The sequence below is a fragment of the Martes martes genome (assembly GCF_963455335.1).
Source record: "Martes martes genome assembly, chromosome: 5".
Lineage (NCBI taxonomy): Eukaryota > Metazoa > Chordata > Mammalia > Carnivora > Mustelidae > Martes > Martes martes.
The window spans coordinates 101942830-101958255 of NC_137892.1; the positions used below are offsets into that span (position 1 = coordinate 101942830).

The 15426-nt window shown below is 53.5% G+C and overlaps 1 protein-coding gene across 1 annotated transcript in view; it reads right to left on the reverse strand.

Moving 5' to 3' along the window:
• The window catches only part of CDHR2 (cadherin related family member 2), a gene marked incomplete at its 5' end in the record, with an annotated part of 44417 nt that overhangs the window by 7363 nt on the left and 21628 nt on the right, over window positions 1-15426 (reverse strand). The window contains 16 exons of the mRNA XM_080804364.1: window positions 614-1219; window positions 1368-1437; window positions 3776-4015; window positions 5969-6212; window positions 6489-6550; window positions 6826-6987; window positions 7070-7225; window positions 8700-8933; window positions 9054-9169; window positions 9258-9333; window positions 9632-9778; window positions 9850-9975; window positions 10604-10693; window positions 12644-12733; window positions 13923-13976; window positions 14093-14232. Of these exons, the coding sequence (XP_080660490.1) occupies window positions 614-1219; window positions 1368-1437; window positions 3776-4015; window positions 5969-6212; window positions 6489-6550; window positions 6826-6987; window positions 7070-7225; window positions 8700-8933; window positions 9054-9169; window positions 9258-9333; window positions 9632-9778; window positions 9850-9975; window positions 10604-10693; window positions 12644-12733; window positions 13923-13976; window positions 14093-14232 (2613 nt within the window). The remainder of the gene's footprint in view (window positions 1-613; window positions 1220-1367; window positions 1438-3775; window positions 4016-5968; window positions 6213-6488; window positions 6551-6825; window positions 6988-7069; window positions 7226-8699; window positions 8934-9053; window positions 9170-9257; window positions 9334-9631; window positions 9779-9849; window positions 9976-10603; window positions 10694-12643; window positions 12734-13922; window positions 13977-14092; window positions 14233-15426) is intronic.

The following is a 15426-nucleotide window of genomic DNA, read 5'->3' on the forward strand; positions in this document are numbered from 1 at the left end:
AGGAACAAGTTTGGCTGGTTCCGGCCTCTAGGCCAAGGCCTGACCCAGAAGGCCTGGGCCTCAGCCATGCTCCCTGCTGCCTCCCTCCCGCGCATCTCCCATGCACCACCCATCCCCTGCTCCTGCCCAGGGGTGCCCACTCAGTTTCCTCTGGCCTTTGTGGCAGGAAGTATCCTCCCCATACCTCAGAGAGGGGAGCACTTGTCCAAGGTCATCCGGCAAGGACTGAGCCCGGCCGGGGAATGTCCCACCTGTTACTTGTTAGCTGTGTAAGCTAGGTTACTGGCACTGTGTGCCTCAGTTTCCTCATCTGTAAAATTGGACAGGGATCACCTAGCCTACCAGTAGTGTGGGAAGGACACACAGGAGGACTTTTATGGTGCCTGGCACAGCTCTCAGTGGCAGGACGGTCTCAGAGTAGGCTAGCTGTTAGTGCGGTTCTTCTAGCGACCACAGTCAGAGGTGGGCTACGAGCACAGTGATGGCTGCCCTCCCCCCTCCCCTTCACCCTGCCTCACAAGTGGCTCTGGGCCAGGCACCATGCTAAACGCTTTACATGTGTCCTGGTCCCTGTGCAGCAGCCTCCTGAGCCCAGCAGGCTGGGCTGCCTCACCATTGTCACTGTAGGCCAGGAAGCGGGGATCCGTGGTGATATCCCAGGCCCGCACAACCAGCGTGACCAGGTCACAGGACTCATAGTCAATGGCCTCACTCTGACTGATGAACACTGAGCCGTTGGCCAGCATGGAGAACCAGCCACGGCACAGGCTGCCCACGTTGACCCCGGCCTTGGTACAGACGACGTTCACAAGTTGTATCTCCAGCTGGGACAAGGTATCCACGTCCCAGGCCACCACCTGGGCCACCAGGCCATGCTGTGAGCCATTCTCAGAGACCCGGATGCCCCGGAGTGAGGCTGGGTCCAGAGTGGGGGGCTCATCGTTCACATCCTCCACGGCCACAGAGACTTCTGCTGTGGCCTCTCTCCCCTGGGGGTCCGGGTTCTCAGCACTCACAGTCAGATTGTAGGAGGCCTGTGTCTCATAGTCCAGGCTCACATCTGAGGGCAGCCAGAGGCGGCCCTCAGCCCACCCAGACCCCAGCACCAAGCCACGCAGTACGAAGTTGTTGGCGCCGCTCCCTGACAGGACGAAGCTGATGCGGTTGTTGGCTTCCGTCTGATCCGCATCCCAGGCAGTCACCACACCCACCAGCTCGCCTGTGGATGAGGGCAGACTGCACAGGGACCCCGGGTGCAGCCATCGGAGGCTTCCCCTGCCCTCACCTCCCTCAAGTGCCCCTGGGAGGGATCCGACACCTCACCTGGCCCCTGCCCCAGCCCCCAGCCTGACCCAGAGAGGACTTACCTGGGTCCCTCTCCTTCACTGAGAAGGAGTAGATGGACTGGTTGAAGATGGGCAGGTTGTCATTGATGTCCTGCAGGCAGAGGAAATTCTGAGCACACGAACCTCAGGAGCCCCCACAGTTCGGTCTCCCCAGAGCCAGTCTGAGAAGCTCATGTTTCCTCTGACCCAAAGCACAGACTCTCTGTCAGCATCTCTGCACTTCACTGGTGAGAAAAGTGCCTCTGAGAGGACAGAACGAGCCCAGGGCACACACCTGGGGCTCACAGGCCTGTGGCAGGACCTCTGGAATTGGTTAGACACTTTTAGGGAGGCCCCACTCCTCCCCGCTTCTCTGTCCATGACTCAGAGCCATCTCAGACTCTGCTTTCCAGAAGGGGAGTTGAGCTCCTTTCAGTGTCCCCGTCTGGCCCAGCTTGACTCACCATGTCTTGGGTTTATTGTGTTGGTCTCACTGTTTCCACAAAGGCCCACGGCCCAGGCTTTCCCTCATTTTGCCTGTCCCTCCTGCGCTCAGCCAACCCCAGGACCCTTGCTCTGTGCTCAGGCAGAGCTGAGCTCCAGGAACCTGCCAAGGCTCAGGCCTGGTCCTGGCCTTAGACGCCCACTGTTTTCCATTCTTGCCTACCCTCTCCGGCCCTGGCCACCTACACCTATAGAGACTGGCACTGTTGTCCCCGCACAGAGCCACCTCCACCTGCTGCTTCCTCCCCAAATACTAACATGTGCCGCAGGTGCCCTTGGCTTTTCCTGCCCTTCCCCGGGGCAGCACACAGGTATCTGCTTTTGCCTTCAGCTTTTTCTAAGTAAGCGTTCAACAGACATCTATGAAAACAAAGCTGTCTCCTCCTTAACTAGGTGTGTTTTCTGCTGGCAATTTTCCAGAATGACATGTCTGGCTCAGTGCACGCAGCCAGCAGCTTCCTAAGTCACAGGGGTGGGCGAGCTGTGGCAAATCCAGTCCCACCTCTGCCTCACATGTGACTTGACTCCTCTGAGTCTCAGTGTCTTCATCTGCAAGATGGGGTCGTGGTCCCCACTCTAGGGGTGGTTGTGAAGACGAGTCTGTGGGTGTGAAAGGACCTACTCACTCACTAAATGCGGTCCTGCTTTCTTCCTTCTTCATGGTCTACTTCACCTCGAGGACAGCGGAACAAGCTGACAAGGCCTAATTCGGCTCTGTTTCTCCATTTTCCCTGAGGTCTCCCTCTATCCTTGCAGGGAAGCAGCACATCCCAACCCAGTGGCACACAGGGCTGCCCTGTGGGGTGGTGCAGGCTGCTGTGCATTGCACAGGCCTAGGGGGCGCCATCCACATCATAGACATTGGAGAGGCACACATTTGTTACAACACTTTAGAGGAAGGTGCCCTGTGGGCTGGTGGCAGCCTAAGAACCAGACAGACTGGGTTCAAAACCCCATTCTGTGGCTCTAGGCAAGACTCTCACCCTCCGTGCCTCAGTTTCTCAATCAATAAAATGGGAATCACCATCTCCATTTTGCAGGGCCAGGTGTGCAGTAAACCCTGTAAATGCTGATTTTCACCCCTTCTCTTTGCCTGTGAATGGTGGTGAGGCGATAGGAGAGTTTCAGTAGAACTTCCTGAATTATAGCTAGAACCAACAGAGTAAATAGTTCCTGCCTTATCTGTGGGAGAAACGTTCCAAGACCCCCAGCGGATGCCTGGAACCTGGTACCGAGCCCTGTATGCGCTATGTTTTTTCCTGAGCAAACATACCCGTGATAAAGTTTAATTTACAAATTAGGCATAAGAAGAGATCAACAATAACTAATACTAAATAGAACAATGGTAACAATATACTGTGATAGCAGTCAGTGTAAATGTGGTCTCTCTCTCTCCTCTCTCAAAATATGCGATTGTCCTGCACTCATCATACTTGTCGTGCTGATGTGAGATGATGACATGCCCCCATACATGAAGAGAGGTGGACCACGTGGGCGTGGTAACATCACTAGGCTCCCGACCTTGTGATGACCTGATACGTCATAAGGGGGATCATCTGTTCCCAGAACGCTGTTGACCGCAAGTGACCCAAACTGGGGAGAGTAAAACCATGGAATTCGGGGGCAACTGGAAACACTGAGGACCTCCTCTGGGTCCGGCGCTCTGCAAAGCACCTTCCACTCATTAACTCACTTTCTGGCATTTTTGTCATCATTTTACAGATGAGGAACTTGAGGGCACAGGGAGGCTGAGTGATTGCCTAAAGCCCCACAACAGAGCCAGAATCCTAATCCGGGCGGCCTGCTTCCAGAACTCTCTTGCCCACCCTACCACAAAGGGCAGAAATGTGACTCAGCTGGAGGTGTGGGGGTGCCGGCCGCCTGCTGGGAGCTCCCCAACACGGGGCCCATCCTGGCATCCTGCCTGCAGCTAAGCCAGGCCTCACCTCCACATTGATGGTGACGTTGACTTCGGTGCTGAGGACCGGCTCGCCGCAGTCAGACACAAGCACAGTCAGCACGATTCGGCCCCCCAGGGCAGGTTCGATGGCCTCTCGGTCCAGGGGCCCCAGGTTTCTGAGGATCCCTTTATCGGGGTCCACCGAGAAGTTATGGCTGTAGGCGCCGGGCAGCAGGCTGAAATGTAGACGGCTGTTGTTGTTGTCGGGCTGGTCGTCGTCCCAAGCCTACGCGAGAACCAGCATCCAGCATCAGTTATTGGGGCTTCCCAGCTCCCCAGCACCTCCCCTGCAGCCTGGCCTCCCCCTCCAACACCGGCCCACAAGGGCAGTACCCAGGCCTAATGCCGGTGGGACACGGCCTCATTTCTTGGCCTCAGTGTCCCATCAAGGAGGGTCAGATCAACAGCTTGCAGGATTCTGAGGTCTTCAGCCCTGAGCTCGTTCCTCGATCCCACAGACCTTTACTGCACACTCCCAGGTGCCCGGCCCCGTTCTAGACACTAGAGCCGTGATCAAGACAGTGCCCATAGGGAGCTGAGGTCCTAGTGGACAGGAGGCGTGGGGCAGCATATCATAGATACTCAAAAGTCAAAAGCAAACAAGTGTAAACTGGGGTGATGTCCAACAAGATTCTGATTTTCCCACAATGACTACTTCAGTGCTGCTTTGTTTAAAACAGTTGAATCTTCACCCAACTCCTGTGTGTGTGTGTGTTCTTGTCCTGCCAGCATCTTGAACGTGTGTCGGTTTGCCTTTGGGGTGACCCAGCATGAAGACTACAGAGGTTCCATCATGCTCCCGGGCCTTTGCATAGGCCTTCCCCTCTACGCCCCTCTGCCTGACTCCGGGCCAGGCTGGTGATTCCCCTGGGCCTCCACGTCCCCTGAGCTATCTTCAGCACAACACAAGTGACACCCCTGGGTGATTCTCCAGCGCTCTTCCCCTGAGAGTCCTGTGTGGCAGGCATTATGGTGGATTCGTCTCAGAGGACTGGGGCCCAGCAGAGAGCCTAGTGCATAGCAGGTTCTTCGGCAAACATGGCTTTGAATCCAGAGCTGGGCTACTCTGACTTGGAACCTAGCCTTTTCCCTTCCTCCCTTCCCACCCCCCCCATTCTTTCATCTCAGTTCCTTTGGGATCTTGTTTATTAAATGCCTCCCCTACAGACAGCCAGAGATGGTTTTTCCAGTAGCCTGATCCTGTCTTTTCCCCTCTTAGCACTTTGAATTCAGGCCAGTTAATTCACCAAGCGCGTCGCAGGGCTCCTTTTAGTTACAGCAGCAGATCTGAAATGCTCCTGCCCCAAGGAACCCACAGACCAGAGGAGCAAGAAGCAAAGGCCCAGGTTTCCCTGGCAGAAAGTTCTGGGCTCTGGTTTCAGGGCTGCCACCTATTGGCTATGCCACCCAAAAAAGTCACTGAACTTCTCTAAGCCTTGGGGTTCCCCTTCTGTGACCTGGGGACCATCAGAGCATCTACTTCCCACGTCAGTCAAGACACCAGGGATGGGAATGTGCTCTGGAAACCTCACAGCCCCAGGAGTGGGAGAGTGCTCTGTGGCCACGTGATTGTCATTCTGAGCACCTGGTTTCTTTCCCACTTCTTCCAAGGCCCCCTTTTCAGATGACTCTGGGAGACGCGTGTCTCTGATATGTCTTTGGAGCCAACTGTGGGTTTTTATCTCATAGACTCTGAACCTGGCCGCTGATATTTCCCTTTTTGCACAGGCCACCAGGAATCTCAGAACTGAATGTTCAGCTGCCCTCCTGGCAATGGCATGGTTCTCGGTTCTAACTTCACTTTTGTGCCCAGTAGCAACACCACTCTCATTTTCTCTTTTTCCTTATTTATCCCATTTTTTTTACCTGACTTTTTAATCAAAGTCACCTCAAATTCTTTCTGGAATGAGACAGGGGCTGGAATTAAAAGGGCCAATATGTTTTTGAGGGCGTGCTCTGTGCTGGGCTTTGTGCTGAACACTTTACATGTATTATCTCATGATTCCCCAGTGACCCTGGGAACAAGGACCATGATTGTCCTCATTTTCCAAAGAGGAGACAGAGGCCCCGAGAGATGGATTAACTTTCTCAGGAACCACAGAGGAGAGCCCAGATTCCAAAGCAGGGCCGCCATGATCACAGAGCCCGGCTCAGTTCCCCGTCCCTGTCCTATCCGCACCTGGATGGTCACAAAGACATCGCCCTCCTCCTCCTGGACAAAGATGTTGTAGGAGCCGCTGACCACAGGCCGGTTGTCATTGATGTCCAGCAGGACAATGTGCAGCGTAGTGGAGGCCGACAAGTTCCCGCCATCCATGGCCTGCAATGTCAGGTAGTACTCGGCCTGCTTCTCTCGGTCCAACGCCTCGCCGTTCCTCACTGTCACTGTGCCTGAGTCTGGGTCCACCTCAAAGATGTCTGCCCTGTGCAGCGTGGCCAGAGGGAGCCAACAAAAATACGGGATGTCCACTAAAGTTAGAATCTCAGATAAACTGTGAAAAATATTGTAGTATGTCCCCTGCGATATTTGCCATCCACTTATACTAAACAAATTATCCGTTGTTTATCTGAAATTGAAATGGAACTGGGTGTCCCAGAGTTTGCCTGCACCCTAACCCCACAGCAAGGCAGCGAAGCAGGCCCGGGCCCCGCTCAACTGCCTGCACACCACCCACCCCCCGCCCACCCTGGGACCTTACCCGTTCCCTGGAAGCAGGCTGTAGGTAATGCGGCCCCCCTCTCCTGTGTCAGGGTCAAAGGCCTGTGGGGCAGAGAGTTAGACAATGGGACACGGTTTGGAAATGATGGTACTCGCTGCCAGCCAAGCGATCGAAGGGGACAGGGCTGTACTGCTTCCTGTCACAAAGGGAGAACGCCCGACACACTCTGATTCACAAATAGACACCCCCACACACACACGCGTGCATGCTGGCTTGAGCCTGAGGACATCAGATGATAGAGAGACTAGGGCAGGTCCCCAGTCTGTGTTTCTCCATGTCTCGCCGAGCCCAGCCCCACAGGGTCTCCCTCACTCACATGGATGTTGTTGGTGACCACAGTGCCGTCTGCACTGTGCTCCCAGATACTGAGGTTGTAAAAGCTGTAGGGGAATGTGGGCTGGTGGTCATTAATATCTCTAAGATGGATGGTCACCAGGGCGACAGAGGTGTTCCCACTGACTGAGTCAGTAGCCACGACCTGAGGATAGAGGAAGAATCAGTAGTGTGGGGACCAGAGGGCCCATAGGCCGGGCTCCCTGCTGGCCTAGAGCATCCCTCACCTGCACCAGCATCACTGTCTTCTCCTCGTAGTCCACCAGTGCAGGGGCTCTCACCAACACCTGCACGTCCGTGGAGCCTGCTGCCCGCTCGGGGGAGACGCTGAAGGCTTCAGCATCAGGGCCCCCCACAGATAGCAGGAAGGTGCCATTGCTGCCCTGTGGAGATGGGCTTAAGGTATGGTAGAGACCCCAACCCCTGCAACGCACCGCCCTGCCCCTTGCCCCTAATCCTGGCTGTAGGTGCCTGTGTCAGGAGGCCCTGCCTCTGAAGTCCCATGAGGGGAGGCTCTCAAGAGACTACGGCAAGAGGACCCTGGGGAAGCCGGGCTGCTCACTGTTCCCTGAAAAGGTGGGCTTGTTAGAAGTTGTCTGCAGGTGACTGGGCTCCTGGTTTGGGCTGGAAAGACAGAGCCTGGACACATTCCCCTCACTCCCAGAAGACATTCCTGAGTCTTCACCAACCCCCACTCAACACAGTCTGCCACCCATATCAACACCAACCACCAGCAACATCCAAAGTCACACCATTACCCACATCACCCTCCATTCCACACCCTTTCCACTCCACTCAACGCCAACCACCAACTCAACACACCCCCCCACCTACCACCACCCAGCACCTCCTCCACCCACATTTTGTACCAACTCAGTATCACCAAATACTACCAAACATTGTCCATAGGTAGTCATTGTTCAATACCACCCAGACTGCCCATCACTCAGTATCAATGTCCACTTAAGAATACACCTGCAGGGGCGCCTGGGTGGCTCAGTGGGTTAAAGCCTTTGCCTTTGGCTCGGGTCATGATCTCAGGGTCCTGGGATCGAGCCCCGCATCGAGCTCTCTGCTCGGCAGGGAGCCTGTTTCCTCCCTCCTCTCTCTGCCTGCCTCTCTGCCTACTTGTGATCTCTGTCAAATAAATGAATAAAATCTTAAAAAAAAAAAAAAAAGAATACACCTCCAGGGGCGCCTGGGTGGCTCAGTGGGTTAAAGCCTCTGCCTTCGGCTCAGGTCATGATCCCAGGGTCCTGGGATCGAGCCCCACATCGGGCTCTCTGCTCAGCGGGGAGCCTGCTTCCTCCTCTCTCTCTCTCTCTCTCTCTCTACCTGCCTCTCTGCCTACTTGTGATCTCTATCTGTCAAATAAAATAAATAAAATCTTTAAAAATAAATAAATAAAAATAAAAAATTAAAAAAAAGAATACACCTCCAACTTCACACCCACTCAGGCTACTTTATGTTCAACACTGCCACATCCCCCAATATCCAGTACCCCAACATCCCTCAACTTCACCAAGCACCCATCACCACCCTCTCCTCAATGCCACTCAACATTACCTAGCATCCAGTATCAACCTCCACTCAGTGTTGCTTTTCTGCTCAGCAGCACCTAGCACTGCCCTGAGCACAAAACTACACACCCGTGTAACATCACCCAACACTTCCAAATGTCACCGAACAACTCCGATTTCCTACCGCCGCTCATGACCAGCACCACCATCACCCACCTCCGCTCCCCTCCCCACTTCGCATCTGGGTACCTTGTTCTATGGATCACTCCCCACCAGCTCCCCTAGCCATCTCCCACCATCACCCTCACCCAGCCACCCCTTGTCTGGGCGCCCCTACCTTGTCTGGGTCGTAGACCACCATGGTGAGGCTGTCGATGGGGATGCGGGTGGAGGCATGTTCATCCACGTAGCCAGTGAAGTTGACTTGGGCCTCTTGGGGGGAGAAGGTGCAGGCCGGGAGGCTGCAGTTGTAGAACTCAGGTTTGTGGTCATTGACATCTGTCACTGTCAGCGTGACCCATGTGCTCACCTTGGCCTTTTGTCCATAGATGTTGGGGTGCATCTCTGTGGCCTGGGACCCGAGCAGAAGCCAGAAAGCAGAGGTCAAAAGAACCAAGGCTCAGAGAGAACAGAGATCAAAGGTCAGAAGTTGAAGTTCGGGTACAAAAGAGGCAGTGGACCCCTCACTCACCGTGACCTGCACCTTCACCTCCTCATTCTCCTCCAGCAGCTGCTCACGGTCCAGGGAACCGGTGACCCTGATCACCCCATTCGGCCCGATGTCAAACCAGCCGGGCATTGTGGAGTCTGGAGAGAGGCAGTGGGAGCTGCTGTTTCCAGTGGCTCTGGCAGAGCCCCCATCCCTTCCTCCACCTGGGGACACCCCCATTCTCACTGGAAATGCTGTAGGTCACCGGGTCATTAATGCCTTTGTCACTATCCACAGCCTCTACCTTCAGCACCGATGCTCCCTGTGCAGAGAACCAGCTGGATCAGCGTCCCAGGCCCTTTATCTGCCTCTTTTTTTTTTTTTTAAGATTTTATTTATTTATTTGACAGACAGAGATCACAAGTAGCCAGAGAGACAGGCAGAGAGAGAGGAGGAAGGAGGCTCCCCGCCGAGCAGAGAGCCCGATGCGGGGCTCGATCCCAGGACTCTGAGATCATGACCCGAGCCGAAGGCAGAGGCTTTAACCTACTGAGCCACCCAGGGGCCCCCTTTCCCTGCCTCTTGTGTCCACCCAGACCCACCCAGGTCCTCTGGCACACCTGGGGTGCATCCTCAGCCACAGAGGCCGAGTAAATCTCCCTGACAAACTGGGGGTCCAGGTCTGGCTCGTCGACCACAGAGATGGACAGGAAGACATGTGAGGAGTTGCGGATGATGAAGGTGTTGTTGTATATGCCACCTGAGTCCTGTGGGGAAACAGATCTCCATAAGGCCAGGCCTCGGGTTGTGGGGCCCCTCCATCTGCACCCCCACTCACAGAGGCCTTCAGCTCCAGCTGATAGAAGGCACTCTTGTTGTTGTAGCTGAGGCTGCCGTTGAGGATGATGGAGCCATTGGATAAGATCCTGAAGAGGTGCTGGCTGTCCTCAGTGCTAGGGATGACCTAGGGCAGAGCACAGTCAAGCCAGAACCTCTCTCAGAGAGACTAGAACTTGAACCCTAGCTCTGCTATTGACCAGCCCTGGCACCCTCGCCAGGTCACATAACCTCTCTGAGCCTCAGTTTCCACCTCTGGGAAATGAGCTCAGATATGTCAGCAGCAGGTTGAGAGGAAAGTCAAATGGGGTAATGAATGTGCTAGGCTCATCATAAGCACCTGGGAGACAGGAGCTATAGCTAGCAAACTTGTGTTCAGGAGAACTGAGGTCACAGCCCCCGCTGTCTCTGTGACCTTGGACAAGACACTGTACCTCTCAATTTCCTCTTCTGTGTATCAGACACCAGGTGATGTCACACGAACCCAACAGGGATGCAGACAGTGCCCCAGGCAAGAGGGTGGGGAAGAAGGGAAGAAGGGTCCTGTCCACAGAAGGGACCCTCCTTAGGTAGCTTGGCCAAGTGAAGTTCAGAGAGGGCCAGCAAAAGGTTTGGAAGCCGAGGCGGGGCCACCACTAAGAACCTGTCCTCATCCCAACACTCAAGGTTCCCGTAGGCTGTGTGTGACATGCTGCCCCCTGGTGGCCATAAGAGGCAGTGGGGCCCATATTCCCACAGGACTGGCACATGCTCACCTTCTCTATGGAGTACACCACCACTCCTGCAGACCCCGTGTCTGGGTCCTTGGCCAGCACAGAGAATACCAGGGAGCCGACTGGCAGGGTCTGTAATGAGGAATTCCAATCCATCCCCTCCATGACCGAGCACTCATGTCCACCCCCCGAGCTTGTGTCCCCAGTTGTACCATAGACATAACACCTTCTAGAGCCTGAAACCCAGTGTTCCCCTTTCTTTCCCACCTGGGCTGGGCCTCTGGAGACAGTTTGGGGTGGGGAGGGCAGGGAACAGAGTACAGTCATTCCAGAACCAAGGATGTGCCACTCCCCTGCTCTTCCTGTGGGCTTCCTACAGCCTACAGCAGTACATTCCAGACAGCACTCTGCAGAGCTGGAAGGTTCTCTGGGGAGGCCTTTGCCCCCTGTGACCTGTCCACACTTTCAGTATTTCCACACAGTGGCCAACGTGATATTTGAAAATCATGAATCAGACCACATTACTCTTGTGCTAAAAACCCCCCAATGGTTCCCCAGAATGCAGTCCACCCTGCTTCTATGGTCCTTTGAGGTCAGGCCACTGGCTAATTCTCTGAGCTCACCTTCTCCTCACCTTCTACCCTCCATTCACACCAGCTTCCTGGCTATGCCTAGAACACTCCAAATTCACTCCCAGCTCGGAGCCATTGAATCTGCTATTCCCCTGCCTGGAACATTCTTCTCCTAGAGCATCCCACAGCTGGCGCCTTCTTGCCATGTAGGTCTCTGTTCAGATGTCACCTGCTCAGAAAAGCCTTTCCTGGTCGCTCAACCTAAGCCAGCCCCCTTCCTGGTCACTTTCTTTCATTTTACCCTGTTTAATGCTCCTTGTGGAGCTTAGTACCACCTGAAATAATCCTGCTTATTTAATGTTTCATTGATTATTATCTATATTCTTCATTAGAATGCGAGCTACTGAGGGTGGTAAGACCAGGTCTGCCTTATTCACCAGGTAGTCTCAGCACCAAGGACAGTCCCTGGTATCCAGTGGGTGCTCCATCAAAGTCTGTCAAATGGCTGCCTGGACCTCACTGGTCTTATGCCTGACCTAGTGTGGGGCCCCACACCTCATACATCTTCAAAGCCACATGGTTATGAAGATCCAGGAATGGTGTTGTGTTTGCTGCTCAGGGACCATTGGGGAACCTCCTCCCCATGCAGGTGGTTCCAGTGGGCCTGCCCTCCCCTGCTAAAGGGGGGGGGGCTCATGATGTAGACCTAGCCAATCAGAGTATTCTGTACCCCTAGGTTGATAGGCACATGACCCAAAATGGGCCAATGATAGTCAATCCTGGAGTTTTGGCCAGGACCATGGAGAAAGAGTCTGTGTTCAACTTGCAAAGAGTGGAGCTGCTCTCTTATCACCACAAGAGAGAATGGCCCTCTTACCCAAGGATGGGGGCAACAAGATAAGCAGAGCTGAGAGGTAGAGAGAAATCTCTTCTTTTTTTTCTTTCTTTTTTTTTTTTAAGATTTTATTTATTTATCTGACAGAGAGAGATCACAAGTAGGCAGAGAGGCAGGCAGAGAGAGGGGAAGCAGGCTCCCCGCTGAGCATAGAGCCCAATGCGGGGCTCGATCCCAGGACCCTGGGATCATGACCTGAGCTGAAGGCAAAGGCTTAACCCACTGAGCCACCCAGGCGCCCCGAGAAATCTCTTCTTGATGGCATGGTTTGAGTACCTGGATCCATCGTGCTTGAAGTTAGTATACCTCTAAATTTTTCAGATACATGAAAAAATAAATTCTCTTTTTTTTTCTCAAAAAATTTGCTTTCATAACTGGAATCATTCTCATCCAGTCTGATCGTTTGCAACATGCTGCTATGACTATTCCATGGGGTTACATTCCCCTGAATTTAGATCCTGCAGCTACCCCTTTTAAGGGGTGCTTTTCCCTGATCCTGGACCCCCTGGCTGGCTGTCTCTGGTCATGTGCACCTTGAGAAGAGCTTCTGGGAAGCCTGCACCACACACACACACACACACACACACACACACACCCCTCTAGGGCAGATGTTACCTCACTGATGCTGGTGGAGAAGCCAGTATTCTGGAAAACGGGAGCATTGTCGTTTCTATCCTCCACAATCACCTGCATTGCCCTCTGCACCTGCAGGTGAGAAAACCCAAGTGAGCCTGGAAAATGCAAGAGCTTGAGAAGACAAAAGGAGCGTCTATGTGGGACTGCAAGTTGGCTTCGTTTCTCAGGCACTTTGGCAATATTTGGGGTACTCTCGTTTGTGATACAATTTCAAAAACCAGAATGTAGTACACAAAACTCCCAGATTTAGCCATTGTTTGATTTCTCTCTCTCTCCACATGTTTACAGAACCATTTCAGAGTAAGTTGCAGACATAATTAGGTCATTTTGAAAAAATCTGAAATGTTTCTGTTCTACTACAGGAATGTTCATTTCAGCTTTGTTTGTCATAGTTTTAAGTTGCGGACAACCTAAGTGTCTGTCCAAGGAGACCAGCTAAAGCATCATGGTATGTCCCCACATGGAAAATAGTACAAGAAACAGGCGGCTCATGAGGAGACACGGGCAGAGCTCCAAAGCTGATTGTTGAATCGGACAGGGCAGTTCAAGATACTATGTTCAGTAGGATCCCATTTGGGTTTCAGGAAATGCACCGAAACTGCAATCTTTCTTCCAGGGATGTGTATATATGTAAATGCATAGCGAGGGGTGTGGCAGAACTGTGACTGGATGCTTTGGCTGAGAGTGGGCTGGGAAGGGTCTACCCAGGGGACTCAAGCTTGAGCTGCAGCTTTTGAGATGTTTACAAGGAGAATATATTCATGAATGTCCAAGTCATTAAAATGATTTTTCTTAATGGACAGGGTTTGGGGAGTGTATTTTAAAGACAAAATCCTCAACTTTCACAGACGTAAGGCACAGTGGTGTCAGCGTGTCATTTAGAAATCTGAGTGCTGACACCAACACGTTTAGCCCGGAGAGTTGAAAGTATTGCCTCAAAAGAGCTAAGAGAGGGAGGTATTTAGCACTTGTTTTTTATTAATATTTGTATTAACATAAATTAATACAATTAAAGTTATGATGTAGGTGTGATCTTTATGTAACTAAAGTAAATTAATAATAATGTTAGAATCTTGCTAATATTGTGTGGCCCAAAATGGATGAGTATAATTTAGATGAAAATAAACATTGAATTCGGTTTTTGTTAACTAGGGCTCTCTCTGCTTGCTTGAGGTAGGGGACGCAGGCAGGAGGGGCCCCTAGTGCCCTGCTCTCCGATTCCAGGGCCACCTCCCCTCCCCCCCCCCTTCCAACTCACTGGGTTGTTGTGATGGTCAGTCACAGAGATGATGATGTGGAGCAAGTAGGCGGTCTGCAGTGGGCAGGGAGAAGAGGTCCAAGGTGAGCCTCTGCTCTGGGTGAGGGCACAGGGAGGGTGCCCACCTCCCCACGCCCCTCCCGGGGTCTTCCCAGGCTGCTGCCGTTTACCTCATAGTCCAGAGGGTTAGCCAGCTTCACTTCCCCGGTGGTCGGGGTGACAGAGAAGAAGGAGGCATCTGGGCCACTAATCCCATAGGTCAGTGCATCATTGTCCTGGTCCTGAGCGACCAACCAGAAGGCCTCGGCACCTGGAAGTGGGACAGGGAATGCCCACGGTCCATGGTCACCTCTTTCAGCGCTGGCCTGGCTGAGCTGGGCTAGGGAGCTTGTCTTTTCTGTGTGCAGAAATCTGGGACCTTCCAGCCGCCAGGGCTCTGGCCGTGGTGGCCATAAACGTCAGGTTTGATTTTGTTGCTTGGCACCTGCACAATGGCTTTGATAACAACATGCTGATTTCCTCCAGGGGAAGACACCTTCTGCCCTGGACATGGCAGGGTGGGCTGCGATCCAGGCATTACCCTTTCTCCTGGCCCTGGAATTTCCTGCCTGGCGTTCCTTGAGAGGAGACCAAAGACGGCTGGAGGGCAAGTGTCTGGCTGCAGCTGCTGGGGACATCCTTGAATGGGGGACTCCTGAAGTCCCTCTGGGGGTCCCTGGGCCACCTCAAAGCCCTCCCGTCACCCAGAGAGCTTGCTCAGATCCTGCCAGAAACACCACCTGGTCCAGTGAGCATCCACTGCTAGCCAGGGGCCCCCACTCTTTCACTGTGCCCCGGAGAGCATGTCCCTGGGCAGGGCAGGGGCTTGGAGATATTGGGGGACTCGAAGATCCCAAGGCCATCGACTCTCCAGTCTCAAAGAAACTTTTTACAGATTTATCCAGCCCCGCTCTAAGACCTTACCTCCATTATCCCACCCAGCCTCTGCTCTGCCACCGAGAAATGTTACTCTCTTCTCAGTCACCCCCTTCCACTGTCAGACAACTGTCCCTTAGCAAGGACCTTCCCCATTTTCCCAAAGTGTGTTTCCCTGTAAGTCCTGGCTGTGGGGACCCAAAGGCCTCATCTGTTCTGTCCATGAGGTATGGAACCCAGGGTCTATGAGACTTTTAGGAGACCTACAAGAATGTTTCATTTCTATCATAAAACATAATTTTAATATAGAGTCAGGGACCCACAAAGGCAAAAGTGCCACAGTAAATTCCATGGGGCCCTGCGGCCCCATGCTCAGCCTGAGGGCCTCAGCGGACCAGCCCACCCCTCCTGCCCATGACAGCTCCTCAGGGACAGGTTCCGCACCGTGCACCCGAGGCTGCTCTTCTCTGGCCCAACAGTTCCAGCTCCTCCCACGACTCCTCAGAAAGCTTGGTTACAGTCTTCCCCACCAAGACCCCCTCCTCTAGGAAGACCACCAGACCAACGTTCTGCAAAGATGACGTCAGTG